The 22,630-nt window shown below is 41.7% G+C and overlaps 2 protein-coding genes across 2 annotated transcripts; one reads left to right on the forward strand and one right to left on the reverse strand.

The window, feature by feature from the left end:
• Positions 1-1,380: 1,380 nt before the first annotated feature.
• On the reverse strand, positions 1,381-7,256 carry LOC115013541 (endothelial lipase-like). Its single transcript, XM_029439924.1, is given in 11 exon segments — positions 1,381-2,137; positions 2,252-2,356; positions 2,442-2,669; positions 3,095-3,215; positions 3,421-3,663; positions 3,900-4,118; positions 4,205-4,316; positions 5,285-5,326; positions 5,329-5,466; positions 5,725-5,912; positions 6,981-7,256. Coding segments are annotated over 11 exon segments (1,500 nt in total). The 5' UTR covers positions 7,072-7,256; the 3' UTR covers positions 1,381-2,124.
• A 3,250-nt stretch (positions 7,257-10,506) lies between these two features.
• On the forward strand, positions 10,507-21,423 carry LOC115013200 (E3 ubiquitin-protein ligase KCMF1-like). The gene is made up of 7 exons (XM_029439260.1): positions 10,507-10,682; positions 12,655-12,822; positions 14,770-14,909; positions 16,093-16,194; positions 17,654-17,834; positions 18,930-19,248; positions 19,748-21,423. The coding sequence occupies exons 1-7, from the start codon at positions 10,667-10,669 to the stop codon at positions 20,073-20,075; spliced, it is 1,254 nt and encodes a 417-aa protein (XP_029295120.1). The 5' UTR covers positions 10,507-10,666; the 3' UTR covers positions 20,076-21,423.
• Positions 21,424-22,630: the final 1,207 nt, after the last annotated feature.

Genomic DNA, 22,630 nt, shown 5'->3' on the forward strand with positions numbered 1-22,630 from the left:
TGGAAATCACCTGATGTAAAGGAGTATCTTTAAGACATTCTTCCTCTTGCTAATCTTTCAGGTATTTCAGTGTTACATGACAGGGCATATTTAAGTTTCTGTGATCCAGTGTTTCTTGCATGAAGTTCAAGAGGAAATACCAATGTGTCATAACACATAACACTCAGTAATGTTGGTTGCATTGCTGATTTATCACTACTTACAATCCTAAGTGATAGTCGTTCTGGTTTCCGTTGGTATTCCAAGTTGTATTGGCCAATCAAGTTTGGGCAGGCTTTGGTTGTATGCAGTTTAACAGTCCGTGTGGAGAGCAAAAAGAGGTGGAACGCATTGGCGATCGTCTGACGATGATTTAGCTTTGAATTAGCTTGTAAACTGGCTTGTGAAAACATCCGGTCGTAGACGTCGTTTCGCAACTCCAAATGCAATCTCACGTCTAAAGCTACTAATCGGACTAAATAATTTACCAGCGCACGGAAAAGGATATCTTATGATTTCACTGGAACCAAATAAATATAGCTGATAGTCGATGGGTTCCGAGATTAAATGAGAGCCGACAAGGCTGTAGGCAAAACATAAAATACGATTTTCAAGTTGACACAGGATTAAGCAGAATATAAAACCAATTTGACATTCACAAGTTACCATCCCAATAAGGTATCTATAGATAAAGATGTTTTTAATTGTCCTTATTCTAGTGAAACTTTTAAAGAGGGTTAACGTGCAACAGGTTATTTACAGAGAGGATTGTTCCTCAGGTCAGACACTCTTCTGTAACTGTACAGACTTTGGCCATGCCATTTGTATGTTTTATGGAGGGGTTTGATCAACCAGTGTGCTTGGCGCTCTGCCAACAGTTCACTAAAGTGATTTGTGAGCGCTGCTTGCACACAGATCACAAAAGGTGGTAATGTCATATTTTATAAATGATAGTCACTTGCAAATATACTGTATTTGAGTCCTACGGGGTTCTCGCTTGCTCATGCCTGGTTTGAAAATATGCACTTTATTTGATTCAGTTCCCGTTCATTTGGACGTTTTACTAATCCAAACAAACAATTCAGATTCTGAGAACCAACAGTCCATCCTTTCTCATTTCAACTCATTAAGTTTCAATGGTTAAAAATTCATTGGTAGACTTTGGAGATAACATTTTCTGAAGCCAACTAAACAGTCTTGCCCTCAAATTTGCATACGTTTTAAGGAGTAGTACACTAGTAGGCTATAACATCATGAGATCTTTGAAAGGTCTCCTTAATGTGTAATAAAAAAGGATATTGAGCTGGGGAACATGGGACCCTATACACAGATCACAATACAGAACCTAAGCAGTCTTTTAAAAGAGATGTGACCGTTGAAATGACAAGCAAAAGGCAAAAGTTACTACAAATAACGGATGAATTTATTTTTTCCCAAAAGAAAAGAGGGTTATTTACATTATGTACATAACACACCCCATAAAAGGACATACAGTAACAATAACACTATGCACAAAACCTTGTGTGCAATGAGATCTGGTATCTCCATCAATTATACAGTGTATCAGTAATCTCTCAGCAGAAAGGCACACTTCTTGGTCACAACAGACACAAACCAACACTCACATTAATACACAGACAACCATACACACAAATACTGCATCAAGGAGAAATGCATTAAAACATACGCTTTATTATGAGATGTGCTCTGATAAATAACGTTGGTCTTGCAGTGCTTCCATTTTTTTCATAAATAAACAATTTTAAAATGTACAGTACAGCGACTATAATTGCTGGTGTATGTCCGATGGCACAGATCTGTATTCTACGTCACTAGTCCACACAAAGGAAGGTTCTGAAAGTCCTCTGGCAATCTTAACACATTTAGAAATGCTCCTCACTTCCAGCCTGCACATAATTTTCCAGCCATTTTGTATTGCGCTGGACAGAGCACAGAGTTCTTGTCTCCAGAAAGAAATGGAAACCTCCCAGGTGCAGTTAGAGTCCAGTCGAGCCCCTCCCACCGTGCGGTGATCAATCTCCCTCCTACGAAAAGTGCTCAAATAAAGAGAAGGCGATGCTTCTCACTGATCCATATTGGGTCCCCCATTGTGATGGTGTATTGGTTGTTGGAAGTGCAGAGTTGTTACATGGGCAGCCTGTTGATCAAGAACCGGTTTCATTTACTCATTTGTATTTTTTTTTTACAGTATTATCAAATATATTTCAATAGTATTATGACAAGACATCCAACATTTAATCATGTTTCGTACCGTTTTCTTGGCTTCACTTCCCAACCGTCACGACATTTCACTAAAGTTATGGTGTCCCCTGGTGAAATTTCGGTTTTTGCAGGATCTTGGGCACAGAACGTAAACCTGCGATGACGTGAAAGAGAAATCTTAGTTAGCGTAAAGTTAATCGTGGACGTGTGGTGTTTAGACAGCTGCTCCCCCTACTTACTTCTTCTGAGTTTCCCCAGCTTTCACACGAATCCGCCGGACTTCCAGTACAGGTTTGGGAGGCTTGGCGTTCCAGCCCCAGAAATTCTTCTTAATGTTCTTCCAGACAGAGTACCAGGATTCACCATTTCCTTCCCAGCTCAGATTGATCTTCAGCAGGTCGCCAATATCCTTCTCAGTAAACACCAAGAAAGTGTTGGTCAGGTTCAGACCGATTGTGTCATCATGACTGCACAAAAAGAGAAATCGGGTTAGATCACAGATGTTCTAGCAGCTGTGTGTTCAAGTCAACCATTTCAATTCTGAATTAGTTAGCTAATTTTATTTATTTTTTTAAAGCCACAAGTGACTAAAGAAGACCCATGCTGAACAATCTGAAGTCTGAAGTGCAAGGTTGTGGGACTTCAAATTAGCATCTATGGGAAGTTAAATGAAAGTGACTGGAGTTCCTTCTCCAGTCTGAGCTTGTGACTGGAACTTTGAAAAGGTCAATTGAAACAAGGTTCAAGTTCCAAATTTACACAGCAGTCTGTGTGTGTCTAAATAGGACAAGCAGGGTAGCTGCCAGGTTATACATAAAGAGGACAGAGCACATTGGTTTTATGTGAGGTCATGTGAGGGGTTGTGAGAAATGGATTTAGATTTTGTACTTACACATCCACAAATATGCTTTCTGTATCATTTTGGGCCCCGTACAACTGGACATGGAAGGTGGGATCTGCATTGTCTGCCTGTTTTCTGTTGAACACGTGCATCTTCATCTGGTAGTGGTAGCCTTAAAAGAAAACAGAAAAACAGAGTTCATATTTATCCACTTGTACAGTAATAAGTTTACAGTGGTATCATAAAAGTGGGTTAGATATGGAAGTTACGGATAACAAACGTGTGATGTTATTGTAGAGTTGTTTTACTCGAGAGTAATCATCATGGCAGTGAAAAGATACAATGCATTTACAGGCCAGGTCCTCATTGTGACTCACCTCCGAATGGAGTTATAGCACGCGTCTTCAGATACATTTTAGTGTTGCGCCTCTTGCGCATCTTCCTGGTGTTGTAGCCGATGTTGTTGCAGCGATTCTTGCGGCAGCTCAGGCAGATGCCCTTCTTGAAGCGATCGGGGCCGGTGCACTGGTAGGCAAAGCTCATGTGGTCCTTGTTCATTAAGGAGTCCACAAACAAGTGCACGGCACGCTCATGCTCACACTTCATCACCTCCATGAAATCTGGAGAGAAGGAGGAAGGATGGTTAAATGGGCTACAGTTAAACACAACGTTGCAAATGTTTTTTAAAGAATGGATTAATATAAACTACAATATCGAGATACAGTATCATTCATCTCCTGCTCAGATGGAAATGAGATGAAGAAATGCAGTGATCAGTGCAGATGTGGTTTAACGGAAAGCTCTTGTTGTAGACAGCTGGGGGTTACAAACAAAGAGACATTTCTTAAGCACTTACTTCCAGCAATTGCTAGCACGTCACCCAGTGCACAGCCGGGCTGCACATCACCACCATTGGGATAGATGTCAATGTCCCCAATTGGCTGCTGGATCCCAATGCTCACACCCAAAGCCTCTCGAGTGTATGTGTGCAGAACGTCCACAAAGTCGGCATCATCAGGGGAGAGGCGCTTCCGTTCCTCGGCACCCTCAAACATTGGTCCTGCTGGGTCTAGACCTATAGGAAATAAAAGCTGACAGGTCAGGACAACTGCACCATCTTTGAGGAGTGTTTAGTGGTGAATCATGTTGCACTTCACTTACCAGTGATTCTGCCGATGGTCCCTTTCACAAATGTCCCTGCGTAGCCAGCTACATGAGCACCTAAACTGTAGCCAATCAGGTGTACTTTCTCCAGAGGCAGCTGCTGCTCATCCTATCAAGAGGAAAGAAGTTGCACTCACATCAGCTGCTGCACGCCATGAAAACCAACACACACACTGAACAAATCCTGGATTCAAGCCAGTGATGATCAGTCGTGCCTGCAGCTGAGCCAAGCTCAGTTAACCCGGACAGAAACTACCGACAGTCCCTTCCATGCAACAGCACCTCCACCAGCTGTCTCAGTTTGCCTCCATGGAATACTCTTTGTCCCATTTACAACTTTGTGGCAGGGTGCCTGAATCGCTCTCACTTGCCATGTGTGCACCGGTCCAATTTTGTGACAGTCCTGCTTAATGGGAATTGTTGTCTTTGCCTCAGAAGTGCTAAATAGACCCTGATACTCATTAGAAAATATCCAGTATCCTAAGCTGTGAAGACAACATACCGGAAGGAAATTGAACTACTGCCTCAGAGCTCAGAGATGTGAGAGTTCTCAAGATATCAAAACATTACAAAAAGGCAACAACATTAATATTAGCATGACATTCAAAGTCGTTTTGACAGTTCTGTCATGCTCACTAAAGGGCTGTGATCTCTTAAATGAGGACAACGTGGTGGACAGGTTTTATGTTTTTGTTACTCTTCGAAATGACTTCGCTGCCAAGATAGATCCGATGACGCATTACACAAGTAAAAAAAACAAAACAAAAAACCAACACCCCAAAATATACCTGTTGATTTATGAGATCCATTAATGCTACCGTCCTACATACTAAAGACACCTTAGCTTTATGGAGACAAAGCTACGTCACGGGTGGCTGACAACATGTGCATGCCGGTTCTGTGGTATTCAGTGGTGTGTCACAATTAACTAGTTCAGTGCAAGGGACAGCTTTGTTTGTGAAATAATCTTAAATAGAAACCCAATATGATCATTTAGTTTCAGCAGAACATGGATTCATAAGAGGAAACGTAGTCTTACAAGCATTTAGAAAGTAATAATTTAATTACTGTACACACCTTTAGCCAGTTGATCATGCCATGCAATGCTGAGGCCGACGTCAGTGGGTGCGATTGACAGCGTCGGGGTACAACTGCTGAGCCATCGATATCCAATCAACAACAACCACATTGGCGTCACTTTCACGTTGCATCACTGCAGAGACCAGCTTGTGCATCCAGCTTTCGAACATCCCGCTCATCTGAGAGAGAGAAATGGACAATGGGAGTGAGTCAGTCAGACTGCTTTATGACCTCTCTGATACAGCTGCACTCAGATTACATTCACATGATAAATTCCAACAATCAGCACTCTGGATGGAGAGACAACACTCAATGCAACACATAAATGCCTTTCTTTCAGTGAGAGGTGAGGCTTGTCAAGAGTGACCCAGAGAGAGACAGAGAGAGGGACTGCAACTAGATAGGGATGATACAAAATTATTTCAGCTCATATGTACCGTCCAGCCGTGGATGATGAAGATAGTCTTGGCTGTGGCGTTGAAGCCACACTCCTCCAGACATTCCTTCTTGCCAGTCTGCAGGTAGCAGCCTTCATGTTCCAGATCTAAACTCGTCCTCATGTTGTACTTGATGCCATCAAGAACCTTGCCGTCTGTTGGCAGTTCATCCAATCCACTGTCTTTACCTGAGGGAAAATGGCACAGGATGTTGCGATTAAATGGAGGAAAGGCTCAAGATTAACTTTATTTCTCTCCTGCATTAAAGAAGAAGTGACTCAGCCAATTATGCTTCACACGTGCAGTAAGTGACTTGAGACAACCAATCAACTTGCGGTTGCAGCAAACATGTTACTATAATGCCGGTTGGCTGCAAATTGTACCGGAGACTCAGGCGCAGAGCCAAAATCTCACCGCCAGTCCGCCACCTCTTCTCTCATTTCACGCGCTTTCACACGCTTTCACACAGCTGCACGCAGAGCTGGTTTAGTTATGTGCCTTTAACACAGTGTGCTCTCAGGCCTGAAGCTAAAACGGTACAATGGAAACATTTGACAAATGCAAGTAGCAGTTAGAAACTCAAAGGCTGCCGACCGTTTATCAACAATTAGCCTGTGAAAATGATGGTAAAGATTTTTTTTTTGTTTAACTGCTCAAATTGGGTCAGTGTGTGATTCTTAATGAAGGGAGTGCATTCATTTAAACCAGTCTGGATTAACCGTGCCGCGCAGAGTAGCAACGTCAGATCTGAATTTAAATTAACTCGACACCATTTGGTAATGAGCCAAACTGACCAAAATGACTTCAACTGAGTTGTAAAAACGCTGGCGAGTGGTCCGTGGTAAAACGCGGATTCAGCGGAACATCTTTCCAAATAGTTCACACAGACGTGGCGTTGAGTGTCCTCCAGTGGAAGCTTTAGCCTCAAGACTCATGCTGCTCCCAAAAAGGACACGTCGCAGTCTTGTTTTAAATCCATCCCCGTTTTTCTGGTTCACTCTGCCCACCACACTTGCTCGCTTTTGTAATTTCGCCTAATAGCCGACAAATGTAGATTAATCAAGCAGGGGAAATGTGAGGAAATGTGGCGTTGAGGCTACTCATTATATCTTTCCATTCAAATATTTTACACACGCGCATGTTCGCCCTACTTCACATATGTGATGTTAGATTTTGACACTTCCCTTTGAGGCTAGGAAATAACTAAATGATAGAAACGAATGAACAATAGACACTTCTTTGTTGACATTTCTTACCTTTAAGAACAGCGGTTTCCCCAACAGCCGATGAGAAGAGCGCAGAAGCACACTGTAGGAAAATCCACAGCAAAGGGACTTTTTGATTCATTTCTCAGTCACAGACGAGTGTGGAGGAATTAAAAGCTTCCTAGGAATATCAAAACACTTATTTTTGTATTGCAGGTGGTAGCTCGGTGAGTAGGTGAGTGAGATTAGATCCAGTAGTGACAAAGAGCAACAGAGCCGGTGGTGCGCGCCTGTGTAACACCGTTCAAGAAATGTATAAACTTGCATCAAGTGTCATTCGAGTTTTAAATAGTTGCCCCTTTTCAGTCATCTGATCATCGGCTGATCTATCGTGAATCTTATTGGTCAAGCCCCCATTTGTTTACGTTGAAAGGCGTGGCAAAGCTGAATGAAGTCGTAGTAGGCTTCTAACGCTGCGCGTGCTTTCACCCTTGTGGGGTGTGGACTGACGCAAACCGCAATACAACGTTTCCAGCAGCTCAGTAGCGTCTTTGGTATGAAGGTCATCTAGATGATATTGTTGTCTAACCCAATGAAAACATTGAGGAAATATAAAATGATCCGTCAACGAGCTAATGAGGCGCGCTGACACGAGGAAGCACACCATGACTTTTCTTTTTTAATCTTACAGTTTTATAAACAATTGCAATATCGATGCTCAGCGCAATCTGTGAGGAACCCACAATTACCCTCTACGCGTTGATGTGAACATTTAAAAGGCTCCGACCCGTGTGACTGTGCGTGCGTGCGTGTGTGTGTGTGGTGAGGCTCCCTCCCCCTGAAAGCGTCGTTCCCTCCGCCTGGCGCGCTGCCAAACCATCAGCTTAGCTCTCCGACCAGTTTCAATTGATGAGGCGAAGAATGGGCGCACTCACGCAAGGCTCTCTACTACAATAACACCACTGTTTTGTGTACATACATCAGCGGCTACTAGCTAGGAAGAAGTGTCACCTGCCACCCCATAAGCCCCTGGTACCTGCTATCTAAACATCTTTTACGCATCCCTGAAATCAAAGTCATTCTGCTGGTTACAATGTGCAGTAGGTCGGTGGGTTTACCGACTGTGAGGTCCAACAGCCTTTTTTCCTCACGCTCTTTATAATGGTGCCTATTCAGTATATATTAGGTAAGATTATAGTCCTGCTTTTATGATCTATTCACATCTGTTATCTCGTTTTTAATTTGGTTTAATTTGTTATTTTTATTCATTTGTATCTATCCTATGAACAATTTCTTTATATGTTTTTTTTTGTTCTTTAGTGTAAATAAATAGCCCTTACCTAAATGTTGCAAAACATGTTTAATGTGTCATATTGTTTATGCACAGGGTGCAGATAGATGATGTCAAAACGGTCCTGGAAATAACAAATGCATGTGTATTGTGTTTTTTTACCCACAATGTAAATTTCAAATGCAAATAAATCCTATCAATCCTATCTCTTCCACCTTTTTCACCGTGACTTGGACTGACTTGGCTGGAATTATTCATTATTTTTATGAAACATTTTCAAAACAAGCATTAATATTAAACATTTATTTTTCAAAGGAGGAGCGTGTGACTGTGGTGTGATACAGGAGGGTCCAAAAATACTTGTCCTATTTTTACCCATGTATTTATAGCCATACTGTACAACTGTGAGAACAGAGCAATCGGAGCATCTTGAGAGGGCACTACAGTTCAAATAATGAGATGATGCAATGCAACGTGGAGCGTAAAAATCTGTCCTGCTCAGTCACACTTATAAAAAAGATTCCAGCATGGACATCAGTCATCTCTGGCGGGCGGTAGTCATTGCTGCATTACAGGATGTGGTGTGTTTTCTGAATTTTTAAACACTGGAAGAGCTTTGAGGAAATGGTAACAAACTACACCAGTCCTCCAGCACACAATGGGACTTAAAATATCCATAATCGTATAATTATAAACAACATTAAGTCCTACCACTGATGTTTAAATCAACAGCCTTTTATGTTTTAGAAGGATTCAAACTGGCTTGTGCTTAATGCATTTTAATTTACGTCCTACCTTTCTGTTATATACAGAAAGTCTGTAGTTCTTCAAAAAACAAAAAGAGCAGAACTCAACGACGACTTCCCAGAATTAGTTTGTTGGACTGAAACTGACGTCAGACTTTGGCAGTTATATTTATTTCAAAGTTAACGTAGCTTCTCGTGCACGGGTATTGTTAGTCTTTCCATCCACACACCTCAGCCAGCTGCCCGGTCTGACTGCCAGTTTGATTCTGCATGATGCTGACCTGCCCTGATTTTGGTCTATAAGGTCTGCCTGTCAAGATCCAACAATGAGGCACTGTGAAGTACTAAAACAATCACCTACGCAGGTTTCTCTGTGGGGAGAGCAGAAACAGCGTAATTTAAACATTTATCTCGTGTAACCTTGTTCTTACTCATTCCTGAAGTTATTGTGAAACACTTTAGTTATGAGCCATGAAGTCAGAGCAAAGCTTGAGTTTCATGTGTCGGCGGAAACTGTTTCTCAAAAGGACCCACACAAAGCTTTTGGATGCCCCGTAATTCTTAGGCTTCTAATGTGAATACCTTTTATCACCTTTCTCCCTGCTCTCTCCTTTAGAAATTGGCCAAATCCTTTCTGAGGCTCAATTCCAATTCTCTTGCTTTTTATGATAGGTAAAGATAATCTGTTGTGTCTAGACTAGCTTTCAAGGTGCAAAACTTGGGAAAACGTTTTTTCCAAAAGCTGTAAGTACTTCAGGTACAATTTAGTCAAGTGAGAAGGTCTACATATATATATATCACATAAGAAGGCTCCTTTCTTTTGATAATTAGAGTTGATGCGAGATAGCTTTAAAGTTTGCACCATTGAACATTTCTATTACTATTTTCTTAGCCGTGCATATGTAATTGCATTTTATATTCATTTTGAATTAAATTCATTGTAAATTAAAGCTTTCAGGGATGGAATTGCTGCTATGTGTTATAAGTATGTGTTAAATGGTATGTTTAATGTCAGTAAGAACAATCATCAGGTTTTGCTTAATGTATTTATGTCATATTAAGAGGTGATGGACATTGAGTTTATGGTGTGTAGGTCTAGCTATTATTTGTGCAGCCTACTCAGAGTACGAGATCTATCAGCTATTTTATTCCAAAGCCTGTACAAATGAAATTGAATACATTGTATTTCAAACAATACTGCTTTCTAATGAGTGCTCTGTACATCTATTAAAACAGGTAATAAGGACTATTTTAGAAGAGTAAGGGTTCTCAATATTTTACAGTCATGAAGCTCTATTGGGCGACAGGGAAACACATCTAAGTGCCGGTTCAGGAAGATGGACAAGGCATTTTTAATTGAAAAAATTATTGATAACAAAATGTAAAAAAAAAAACTTGTTTTCCAGGGTCTCCAAGCACTTTCTATGTCCCTGGGGAGTCACTCATGTGTCAGCCACTCACCAGCCAAAGCAAACATTGCACCAAAGCTGAGATAACAGCGCCACCGTGTGGCCGGAGGAGCAGTGCACCGGACAGTGACACAGCAGGAGGCGGAGGGGGGGCAGTGAGCCAGACCGGATCCTTCATGAGGGAAGAGGCCAGGGACAGCCAACCAACCCCGGCTTCGCTTCTCTTCACTAATATTATTCTGTATTGCAAGCCAGGGAGCCCGAGCAGGGGGCTGCGCTAGTGTTCGTAGGATGTCCCGTCATGAAGGTAAGAATACGCTTTAACACAGAGATGTGAGCATGTCGGGATTTGTGATTAAAAACGTTGACAGAGCACCGCTAGCTAACGTTAGCTAGCCGAGAATTTCTTGTTTTGCAGCCCATCCTAGCTAACGTTGGCTAGTGTTAGCAGCAAGGTTGCAGTGTAATTTCGTTGGGGACGCATTATGGCGGCCACAAAATATGCGTCTAATCCAACGGACATTGACGTTTATGTTTCAGGAAATGTACACCAGTCGGCGTTAGTTGACCAAAACAACGCTGACATAAGCGGAAGAAGCTAGTTAACGTTAGCTAAGTGTGCTAGCTAGCGTGCAAGCTAGCTGATAATGGGTTATGTAGGTTAACGTTAACGAGCTGGGGAGCAAGGGGGAGTGCCGAGAATAGGAAACACAGGAGAGCAGCGAATCCCAGATGGCGTTGCTGAGTGGAGGGCTCGTCGTTTCCTTAATGTTAGCTTGTTTTAGCCTTCTTACTGGTAAAAGTTGGCCTTTAGATTCCAGTTTCACAAGCTAACATTGAGCAAACCAACATTCACTTCGTCCTTGTGGCCAACCTTGTTGGGCTTGAAGTTCGCTGTTGGTGTCATGTAGACGTCAACTAACGTTATCAATGGATGTCTGAGCTCACCAGGCGGTAGAAAGTGGAGTTAGGTGAAGTCCACCCCAGCTGTCTTGCTTGCGAGCTAACAGTTAAGCTAATGGCAACGTTAGCTGCTTTATTCGTTAAATGGTTAGCCAGCAGCGAAGGTTAGTCCGGCCTGAGCGGCCTTTAGTGTCCATGTCTGTTTTGTTGTCAACTATGCTGTCAGTAGTCTTACGGTTATTTATGTCTGAGGTGTAAGTGGTTATAGTTGTAAATGACGTTGACGTGTCTGCAGCAGCTAGTCTTCAGCCGCTGCACAGCAGGATCACCGGGCTTTGCTAGCTATGAATGGAGACATGAGGGAGTTTAGACAGCCTGGTGTCATACAATACACCGAGACTGCACGACTGTCCTAGTCAATCAAGACGTGCCAGGGTTTGAACAGAGAGGGTCCCCGTTACCCCATGTGACACACAAGGGGTAAATAATGTTATATATAGTGTTGGAGTGAATATAGTGATGAGGATGGCTTTATGGATGATGAATGGGACCTGCCAATTAGTCTGTTGGTCACTCCTGAGAAACATTGCTACAGGGGGTGGACACAGTAACATACTTGTAATACATGAGTAAATGCAATATCCCTGCTATAAATATACACAATGTGACACCTTTTTAATATTCAATATTTGGCTGGACTTTGCCAAAGAAGTGTTGTTTTTACTCTATGGTTATTTTTTAAGCTGCAGGGCATTTGCTTTGAATGCTTTATTATTAAGATAGCCTTCTTATTGTAATACAATCAGACAAGACAAACATCCAATCCACCTCACCCAGGTCCCTTCAACACCATGACAAAAATAAATATACAAAAAGTACAGTTGAGGTCCAACAAAATGGTAACACATGAGCATATTATGCAATCCAGTACAACCACAGCATCACAATATGAGTTCAACTTCTCTCACAGCCTCATTTAAAACATAACATTATTGCATATGGATGTGGCATTTATTGGATCGCATTATATTTAGCAGGTGTTCATGTTCGGTCCACCACATGCATAATACCCTTTGTGCAAGCAAGTAGATACCATTCTGTCAAAATTATACTATATCATTTCTTGAATGTTTTGAACTTTTTTGTCTTAAAAAAAAAAGAAACGTATTCATTATAATGCATTGATTATAAGAATACATTTCTCAGGTAATCTTGATCTGAATTGGTTAAGGAAATCCCAGATGAAACATTGAATGTAATGCTTATTACGAACAGAGAAGACCTAATAAATGATGATCAACACAAATTAAGTTGACTTGGATATACAAAATCTAACCTCTTTTCTCCTTTCTCTTGTCTTATCTTTATTCCCTCAGGCGTAAGCTGCGATGCATGTTTAAAAGGAAATTTCAGAGGCCGACGATACAAATGTTTAATCTGCTACGACTACGATCTGTGCGCATCGTGCTACGAGAGCGGTGCAACCACAACCAGACACACCACAGAGCATCCCATGCAGTGTATATTAACCCGAGTTGACTTTGGTAAGTAGAGTTGATAATTGCATCAGGCTAATTATGAGAAGTGCACCTGTCCATGTTGTGAAAATGTGGAGAGTGTGAATTTGAGCCACATGAGCTGTCTTTCATTCAGTATTATGTTGTTTGTTGTTGTGGTTATAATATTTGGTAGCACTTTATCTTGATAGACAGATGGTGATACCCCCTGACAGTCAGGCAAGAAAATACTGATGTTTAACACAATGTGTGAAAATGTTTCTGCGTCTACAGTTAAGTTCTAAGATTAACTTCACACCAAACACACAGCAGCTATAAACGGATTATCACCTGAATGTCAGAGTACTTCTGAGTCAGACATTATCGTAAACTGAGTATCAACATTGTGTGTGTGTGTGTGTGTGTGTGTGTGTGTGTGTGTGTGTGTGTGTGTTACAGTGATTTACAAATGATAAAGAACTGGCATATCTTTGCATGTCATAATTAGGATTGAACTCGTAATACTGTCAGTCTTTGGAAACCACCCTCGTGGCTTTAATAAGCCTGCACAAGTTAAACTCTTACAGTGTTATCTTTTGCTTCCGCTGTCTTTTGTATCCAGACGGGAAGGCTGCTCCCAAATGGCTTAGTGGTGACTGATGTGACCCAGACAGCCTGAGGAGTTTTTAGGAGGTTGTTATTCGGCTTCTGGTCTGGTTTATCGCTACATAACATAATTGTAGTGGCAGCAATGGGCATAGAGATATTGCAATAATAACCAGACCAGACTAACTGTTGATTCAGTTACTATTAATTATCGGTGAACTTGGTATTAAAGTTGTGGTATCACCATCTTCTTCTATTATTTCATACATTAGTGCTGTGAAATATATTGATATTCAGCGTTTCACATGTTGTAAAATCAGTTTTGCAATCTGTTGAATGTTTATTTTTTATTATTTTTTGCAAATTTAGTGTCACTATTAGTCCTCCACCAATTGAACCATCTGTTTTAAGGGTATCAGTATTTACCAAAACAGTTTGATGGCAGACTCTTATTAAATGGACGGTTGCATTATTAGCTACTAATACGCTCTTGCTGTAAATAGGCTTTTATAGGAGGTTGTATATGCAGTAGGTGTGGAAAGGTGTATTACAAACTGCTTTCTTTTAAGCTGCACTAATCAATGTTTTCATATTGACTGAAACCACAGAGAATTATCACCAGGCTCTGCAGCTCTATGAAGCGTTATTCCACTTTTGGTTCAGCCTCTCCACTGTCATCAACGCTGCTTCCAGCAGATAAACCCACAGTACTTAACTTGCCCAACACCAAATTGCAGCCAGACACAGTTGGCGACTAGCTAGTGATCAAAATGGAGCATTTATGAACTAAAGAATCAGATATTTCCATCAGAAATTGGTGGAGATCAAAACTAGCAGGAAAGTGAAAATGTGGTTCATGAAGTGGACACAAACATTACTTCAAATGAATGCTAATAGTGCTCTGTGTCTGCTGGATGTGTAAACAGGCAACTGTGAGAATATGTCAGTGTTCTGTTAACAGCTTGTTTAAACTGCGGCCGGGTTGGTTTTATGTGAGTAGGCAGGGGCATTATTTATAATAGTTTCCTGTAATGTGTCAAGGCAAAACAGTGCTGTGGGTAACTAGATGGTGTCTCATCGTCTGAATTTAACCTGTTTTATTAATGAATATTTTCTAAACGGTCTTAAACATGACTGTGATTACCTTCATCCTGGTAAAATAAACTTTTTAAAGCTTTACCTTCTGTTTTTTTGTCAAACCCTCTTCATCAGTATCTTCTTGACTTTGAGGTTTTATACAGGAGGTTTTTTTTTGTCATGTATGATTCTGTGGCAAGTGTGCTAAAACTTTGATCTAATGTAGGATAGACGCTGCTGTCCCATCACCTGAATGTGAGCACTAACATGCCAAAACATTGACTCTGAATGTCCATCTTGATTTCCCTTCAGACCTGTACTACGGTGGAGAAGCGTTCTCAGTGGAGCAGCCCCAGGCCTTCACATGTCCCTACTGTGGCAGGATGGGCTACACAGAGATCTCCCTGCAGGAGCACGTGGCTGCAGAGCACACAGAGACCTCCACAGAAGTGGTGAGTTGTCGTGAAGCTTGACACGCAGCCATCTATGAAACCCGTGACTAAATGTTTGCACAGATCTTAAAACCTGGAAAGGTTTACATTTGTGTTGATTTTCTTCGCATGCCTCAGAATGTTTTCTCAATTGAATCCGTGTCTGAGAATGTCCATCCCATCAAAGGACACTGAAGGTGCTTTAAAGTATGCTGCAGTGTGTTTACATCGTCTCCTTGCTTCACGATGTCGAAGCCTAGCTCTGATGTCAGCTTCTGACGCTGCAAGTAAAACTGAACTGCGAGTGATGTCAGGTAGACTGCATCTCTATTTATAGCTGCTCACTCTTCTTCTGACGGCAGGAAAACTGCTTTCAACTGCTGAGAAATAGTTAAAAGAATGTTTGCCCATGTGTACTGCTGATGTGTCCCAGTGTATGAAGTGTTGTTCCTTCCACACAACCTCTGATTTCCATTTCATTTTAAGAACTACACGTATACTTGCAGATTCTACTAACTTGCTTTATAATAAAATGTTAGCACATTTAATGTCCCTATTGTAATAATAGTTGTTTGTTAGTCATGTTGTATTAATTCACTGTTTTCTAAAGTTATTTAGTTTGTGTAGTTAATTTAAGTTGAATATCAGAACCATGTAGCAGGTTTTTACTCAAAAACCCAAACGCACGTTTTTCTGAAATGATATGGTTTTAGTTTGTCACGTTATGAGAGCCTTTAGGGTTACGGAGGTTAATCACTGCCCTTTGGATTTAAAAAAGGGATGTTTGTTAAATACTTCACTTAACTAAGTCAATACTGGAAGTTAGTTATCGTGGCAATTTTTCATTTGAAGTCTTTTAAATACAAGCCTAAGTACAAACCTAGCAAAGTCCCAGATGCTTTTCACAGTGTGTGTATAGGACAACATTACAGCTCGTATGTCCTTCTGTTTGGCAGCTCCCGCCAGCAAATGAAACCAAAATGTCAAACATTTCAATTCAATCTGTGCCTTGAACTTCTCTTCATATTTGCTGGATTTCTTTCTCGCTTGAGCTTTCCTGAAATTGTATCTCTTCACGTTTCAAACGGCCTTTGAACAGTAGATGGATATTTACCGTTTTCAGTGTTTATTAAGGAGCACAGCGTGTTGAATGTTTAGTGACGCGTTCTGATATTAACGTGTATGCTCTCTTCCTGCCCTCCAGATCTGCCCCATATGTGCAGCGCTGCCAGGTGGCGACCCGAATCACGTGACCGATGACTTTGCTGCTCATCTCACACTTGAACACAGAGCACCCAGAGACCTGATATCCTTTTCAAATAGTAATCCTTCCTCCACAGACATGACCCTAACCTGGCTGCTATATTGGCTGTAAAAACACAGAAGCAGATATTTGAATATATTGTTTCTGTGTGGAAACTACTCAGATATTTATGCATATGCAGTTTGTGTCGTGCTTTGTCATTTTAAAGATTAACGCACCGGGGAGGCGTCTGTTCACTGGAACTGACATTTGTTGACATTTTGCTGATGACAATAAAGCCTCCTGTGGTACTTTCCCAAATCACCTCGGTGGGTGAACACGTGGGTCAAATATCAGAATATGTGCAGTAATGATTTCATGGCTGTTTGTAAACTAAATGATGCGTCTCATGCCATTTGCAGCTAACTCGATTGATGAAGGCTTCACTCAGATTTAGCAGTCGGTTGCATTTGTTTTGCCACTGGTCGATGCGTAGAGGGTGGAGGCCAAGTGTGCACACCTTCATGTTTTCCTTCAGACTTGCTTGTATGGCCTTGTTCTTACTCTCCTCCTTTTGAGAGTTGCTCTCCCAAACAGTGCATTATGAAATGTGTTTTTGAGTGTTGCTTTCATGTTTGTGTTTCAAAGGGGAGAAAGCTCCGAGTGGATGTTTGTAGTGGAGACGGCAGACGATGTAAACAATGAAGGCAATGTTTTATAACGGAAACGCATTGACATGTGATTCACTTTGAATCGGAACAGTTGGGAAGATGACAACTCAAGCAGACTGTTTCCTTTTAAAAATAATTTAGGAACAGTCTTATGTTACTCACTTACTATGGAATCTCACTAGAACTCAAAGCTCTGCTGAAGTGCATCAGTCTGTTATTATACCCAGAGATGCGTACTCATTCACACCATTCTTTGTGGTTAAACATGCAGTTCATATAGGAATTAACCTACATGTACGTTGTTCAGGGGAGCCTCAGAAAGGAGGACTTTTAAAGGGTTTACTATGAATCAAATTGTGTTGAATGTTTCAAATGGCAGCATCTGTGTTTGTCAGGAACCTGAAACACTCTGCGTTAACCTTTGGAAAGACTCAGAGGTCTGCTGATGCAGACTGTTGAGTGCTTTGAATAAGTGCTGAAAAGATGCAAACATCTAGATTAATGAAACGCAGACTAAACAAGTGCCATGGTGTTTGTTTGCGGACGTACCCAGTGTGCTGTCTTTTGCATCGATTCGTCCGTGATGACATGACACGCAAAATTGTCAAAAGTCTTCATTGACTGAAACTAGACTCAAATAGTTTTCTTTGACTAAACAGGATGAGGTTGACTAAATATGATAAAAACTAACGAGGACAATCGACACAGGACTAAGACTAAATTAAAAATAGACAAAATAAACACTAACGTGACATTTTGTAGAGTGAGAGCGTGAACAAAGTAATAATGAACATCGTAATGAGTTGTAGCACTATTATGTTCTTGATGTGTTCCTTAACTGCGAGCTTCACGATGAGTCCAGCGGGGTGCGGCATGTGAGGAGAATGTTTCACCCCGGGCGTGGGCTGGGGGGTCCGAGAGCCCGCAGGTCCAACATGCACTTCACCAGCAGCACCACAGGGGGGCTCTCCACCAGCCAGAGCTCCTCACAGAGCTCCAACTACAGCAGAGAGGCCATGGACCCCATAGCAGGTCAGTCACACAACACGCATGGAGGAGAGATGTGTTATACAGGATCCCTCTGAGGCACACAGCTGCAGAGCAAGAAGCTGTGGAGCCCGGTGTAGGTCAGACAATAAAAATCACTATTCTTGTTCTCGGTACAGTTGGGCAGAAAACAATTAAATTCAGTATCACGCAGCTTCAGCTGCAGGAGACACACAACACTGGTGCGCAGAAATAAATCAGGTGTGTTTTCTGAATATGAATTGTTTCTCACACATACAGATGCATTACCTGCAGTAGCAGAGATATTACACATGCTTCGTCTTAAAGGTGGATAATACAGTAATGTGTGGGCTGAGATGTTGCTGCGGCATTTCCTTGTTCATCCTGTTCCCAATTTGAATCTGGTTCAGTGCTTGGCATTCGCCTTGTCAGCTCCAGCTGTGCTATAACGATCGTCCCCGTTCAGTTTGCCTCACAAACAGCCACGTTACTGCTGTACCTGCTGTACCTGCTGTACTTGCTGTACCTGCTGTACTTGCTGTACCTTCTGTACTTGCTGTACTTGCTGTACCTGCTGTACTTGCTGTACCTGCTGTACTTGCTGTACCTTCTGTACTTGCTGTACTTGCTGTACTTGCTGTACCCGACTGGCCCTAAATACCTGACCGCTGAGGGTCTTATCATGCTGAACGTGTGTCTTTTGAGTTAAAGTGATGACTTTTGATTGTAGATCAGAGGCTACATAGCAGTCCTGCTAGATTATTTTTCTGTGACGGTGTAGCTCATAAATACAAGTTTTATGTGACCAATTTGACATGCTACTTATGTTAAATTCACCAAACAAATTCTTAAAAAGGTTTTATTTAACTTTCATGAATAGGGCTGCATTACTGCAATATTATTATTATTATTATTATTATTATTATTATTATTATTATTATTATCATCGATCGACTAATCGTTGCAGCTCCTTCATGAGAGCCTCCTGTCTGGTAAACAGGTACTGCTATTGTAAATACTAACAAGTCTTAATAGTGCAGCTAAGTACCACAGGACTGACTTGTTGTAATCATCATTTCTGACATCAAGCCTTTTGTCTTCTCCATCTTGTTCCTCCAGAGCTTCTGTCCCAGTTGTCGGGGGTGCGGCGTTCGGCGGGCGGACAGCTCAGCTCCGGCCCCTCGGCCTCGCAGCTCCAACAGCTTCAGATGCAACTCCAGTTGGAGCGCCAGCAGGCCCAGGCGGCGCGTCAGCAGTTAGAGACGGCCCGAAACGCCACCCGAGGCGGGAGCCGAGCCAATGCAATCCTCAATACAAATTCAGCCGCAGCAAACCCCAACCCCAGCGCCAACCACAACACCAACCCCAGTCCCAACCCGGGTCCACTTGAGTCCAACACACAGCATACTGCAAATAGCTCCCAGTTCCTACTCAGCAGGTGAGACTATAAATGTAACTTCACCTGTGTGTTTAACCTTCACTGTGCAGAATCATGTACCTGCAGAGTTTTAGCACTTGAAAGATGTTTTCAGATTTATCTGTTGGAAGTGCAAAGTTTCTCTGTGCTCACCTTTTTTTCTAAAGTTTCTCTGTGGATCTAGTTTCTGTTCACGTTCAGTGTTGATCATCTAAACGCATTGTGTTTTGCAACGACACTAATTCAGATTCACATCTCTGGAAGCCAGTTTTGTACAATTTACACAAATGTTAAGTGGAGACTTGAAACCTCCAGTGCACATACAGAAAATGAACTTCTCAGTGACATGGAGAACATCTAGTGTTCAGCGGTTAAACACATTTGCATATTCAAAGGTTATGGATTTTTAAATGATGTCATTTTAAGAATATGTGGAGCATTTGTCTCCTCACTGTCACCTGATTTGTTACCATCTCTTAATATCAACGGTTACATATTCTCACCTTTTCTCATCTCGCAGGCTGAGCGAACCGCGGCTGTCTGAGGCAGAGCGGCAGGCGTGCGAGGCTCAGTGGGCCGACAGGAGCCTGTTTGTGACGGAGCTGCTGCTGTCCACGCTGCTGCACGACGAGGACGCCTCGGCCTCCTCCTCCGAGGACGAGGACGACTGTCACGGCTCGTTGCGGAATTTCGCTGACTTCGAGTCCATGGGCTGTGTTGAGGTCATGACCTTGGACGTGGCACTGGAGAACCTCAACCTCAAGGAGATGACTCCGGCTACCAAGGCGACGAAAATGGCGACTAAAACAGCACCAACGAAGAAAGAGCCTCCTGCGCCGCCCCTTTGATGACATGGCTCCTCCCTCCCCTCAAACCACCATTGTACGTGGCTGACTGCGGAGTCAGTCCAACTGCCAATGGATGACAAGAGAGACTGCAGTTCTTTTTGGCTTTGTTTTTATTTTTTTATTTTTTTTTCTCAGTGATTGTCATTTCAGCTCTGCCGCGCCCCACTCAACCCCCATGTTTATTACGTTGTGTACATTGAATAAAAGTAGTGAGACGAGAGAATGTGAAAGCAAGCAAGCAAGCGTAGTGGGTGCGTGAGAGAAAGAAAAATAATTATATAAATATATTATAGAAGAATCTATATGAAAGCTGATAATCAATTCCACATAACCCCGTGTTTCCTCGAGCAGATGAGCAGTGTAGTTAGCCGTTTTACAAACACGTCACACACTCACCCAGGGAGAGGCGGCAGACAGAAACCTCTCCGGTAAAGACGCTGCTGTGTATTTATAGTTATTAATTAAAGAAGTGCTTGGATGGTTTACCACAACTTAAGCATGAGCTTAAATCACCATGTGCCCATTTTTAACTGCACAGTCACAAGGCGGGGAGGTCTTTCTCTTTTGTTCAGACACCTGAGTAACTGTAAATTAACGGTGCTGAGTGCCACACTACGGCATTTCTGCACACACACACGCACTCACAGAAACAGACCGATGTCCACGTTTGGTTACATTCATGTCCAGTCTCAACCCCCCCTCCCCCTTGTGTGACATCACCTGTTTTGGGTCATGTGACCTTGCTTTATATCGACTGTGGACACTTTGGTTTTGAATTGCATATCCAATGTCCATGTGTGCACACTACAGATGCGCTAAAGGCGATACACAACTCTGAGGTAGCGTCTCTTCGGTGTGACCATTTTCAGGCCTTTTCTAACATGGAACAAACACGACCTGGTCTTCACACCATGGTTGTTTTTTTTGTTGCCCCCTCCCCTCCTCCCTCTCTTTCATGGAAGACCAGACGCTACTTTCTCAAGCTTCCCGTGATCTGAAATTAATCTTCTCTCCATTACTCATGAATGCAAAGATTACTCATCATGTGACTTGAAGGAGAGAATCCTGTATTGCTCTTTCCATTAATTTCTCTCAGTCAAAAAGATCTTTGTAAGCCTCCACTGCTACCTGAAGAGATGCAATGTATGTTTTTGGCTCAACGAACAAGCCAAATCACAGGGTCAACTTTTCAGTTTGGAGGACAATAAAAATGTTTTGGATGGAAATTAACTAACCCCAATCCTGCTCTCTGGTTTGTGTTTTTACTTTTTCTTTTTTCTCAGTTGCTAACTTCTTGGTGAGCATGTACAGTATATGGTAAAAAATAAACACCTATGTTACAGGTCAAGTTCAATCTCAATTAGTCTTGTCATCTGATGCATGTCCTCATTCACAGCAGCAGCAACATCAGATTAACATGCTAAATTTAAGAGCAGGTGGACTGAAATATATCTATGTATCATTTCACAATGTTATTTGGGCCTAATGGAGACAAGGGGAAGAAGAAAAGTACTTAACCTGTGCATGCTTTTGGTTGTAGTTTATATTCTCCTAGAAAATGACACTAGAATTGAACATCAGTCTAAAAAATCCACATTATAATTGTTATTTTTGACCTAAAGGAACTCTGTTTAACAAAGATCGAAGGTCCACATACTTGCTTTTCATTTACATTTAACAGATTGTGCTCACAACTCTTGTTTCTTTGTAGTAAAGCAAGAACACAGTGGTATACACTTTAACTTTTAAATATTTATATATAACCAGTAAAAATACTCAGCATTCACTGTTGTATCCATCCAGTTTAAAATGAAACTGTTTGACTGGCTGAGAATCCGCTCATGTAGACTAAAAAGGTATTCTGATAAATGAATGCAAACCAAATACATCAGTTTGTGAATAACAGCAGATATGTACGCTGTAATTTATTATTATAACATGCATCTGACGAACGCTGCTCTCAGGATCATGCAGATTCTCCCTGCATGAGAAAAAATCAGTGTTAAGTGGATGTGAATATCAAAACAGAAGGGTTGATAAAATTACATTTGCTACATGCTATACATTAAACTGAATGTTTAAAGTCAAAAAGTCCCCATAAAACCTCAAGCTGGGTTTAAGTGGGCTCAATTTAGATGAACACACGTGAAATACCTTCACAAAACAATGTCTCTGTTACTTAAACCCTGCTGTGACTGCAGGGAGGTAATGGTTTCCATCTCTTGTTGGTTACTGATTCAACCAACATGAAATGGAAACCATTATCCTGTTGAATGTAAATGGCGTCACTTGCTGTGTGCCAGCATCAAACCAGCATTTTTCAGCGTTACTGTAGAGACTTATTCAATTAAACACAGCACAGACAGCCACAGTGCTGGGAATTTAAAAGTGCAATCTGTGCCAAATCACTGAATTATTATCGGAGCTAAAAAAGAAACAACCCCTGAATAAATAAGAGCAGCCTGAAAAGATCTGACACAGTTCATTCAGTCTTTAAAGAGGTTGGTTGCCGTAGGAAACCAAATGCATGCAAAAATGGGGGAAATGAGCAGACA

Source organism: Cottoperca gobio, chromosome 9 (assembly GCF_900634415.1).
Source record: "Cottoperca gobio chromosome 9, fCotGob3.1, whole genome shotgun sequence".
NCBI classification, from domain to species: Eukaryota; Metazoa; Chordata; class Actinopteri; order Perciformes; family Bovichtidae; genus Cottoperca; species Cottoperca gobio.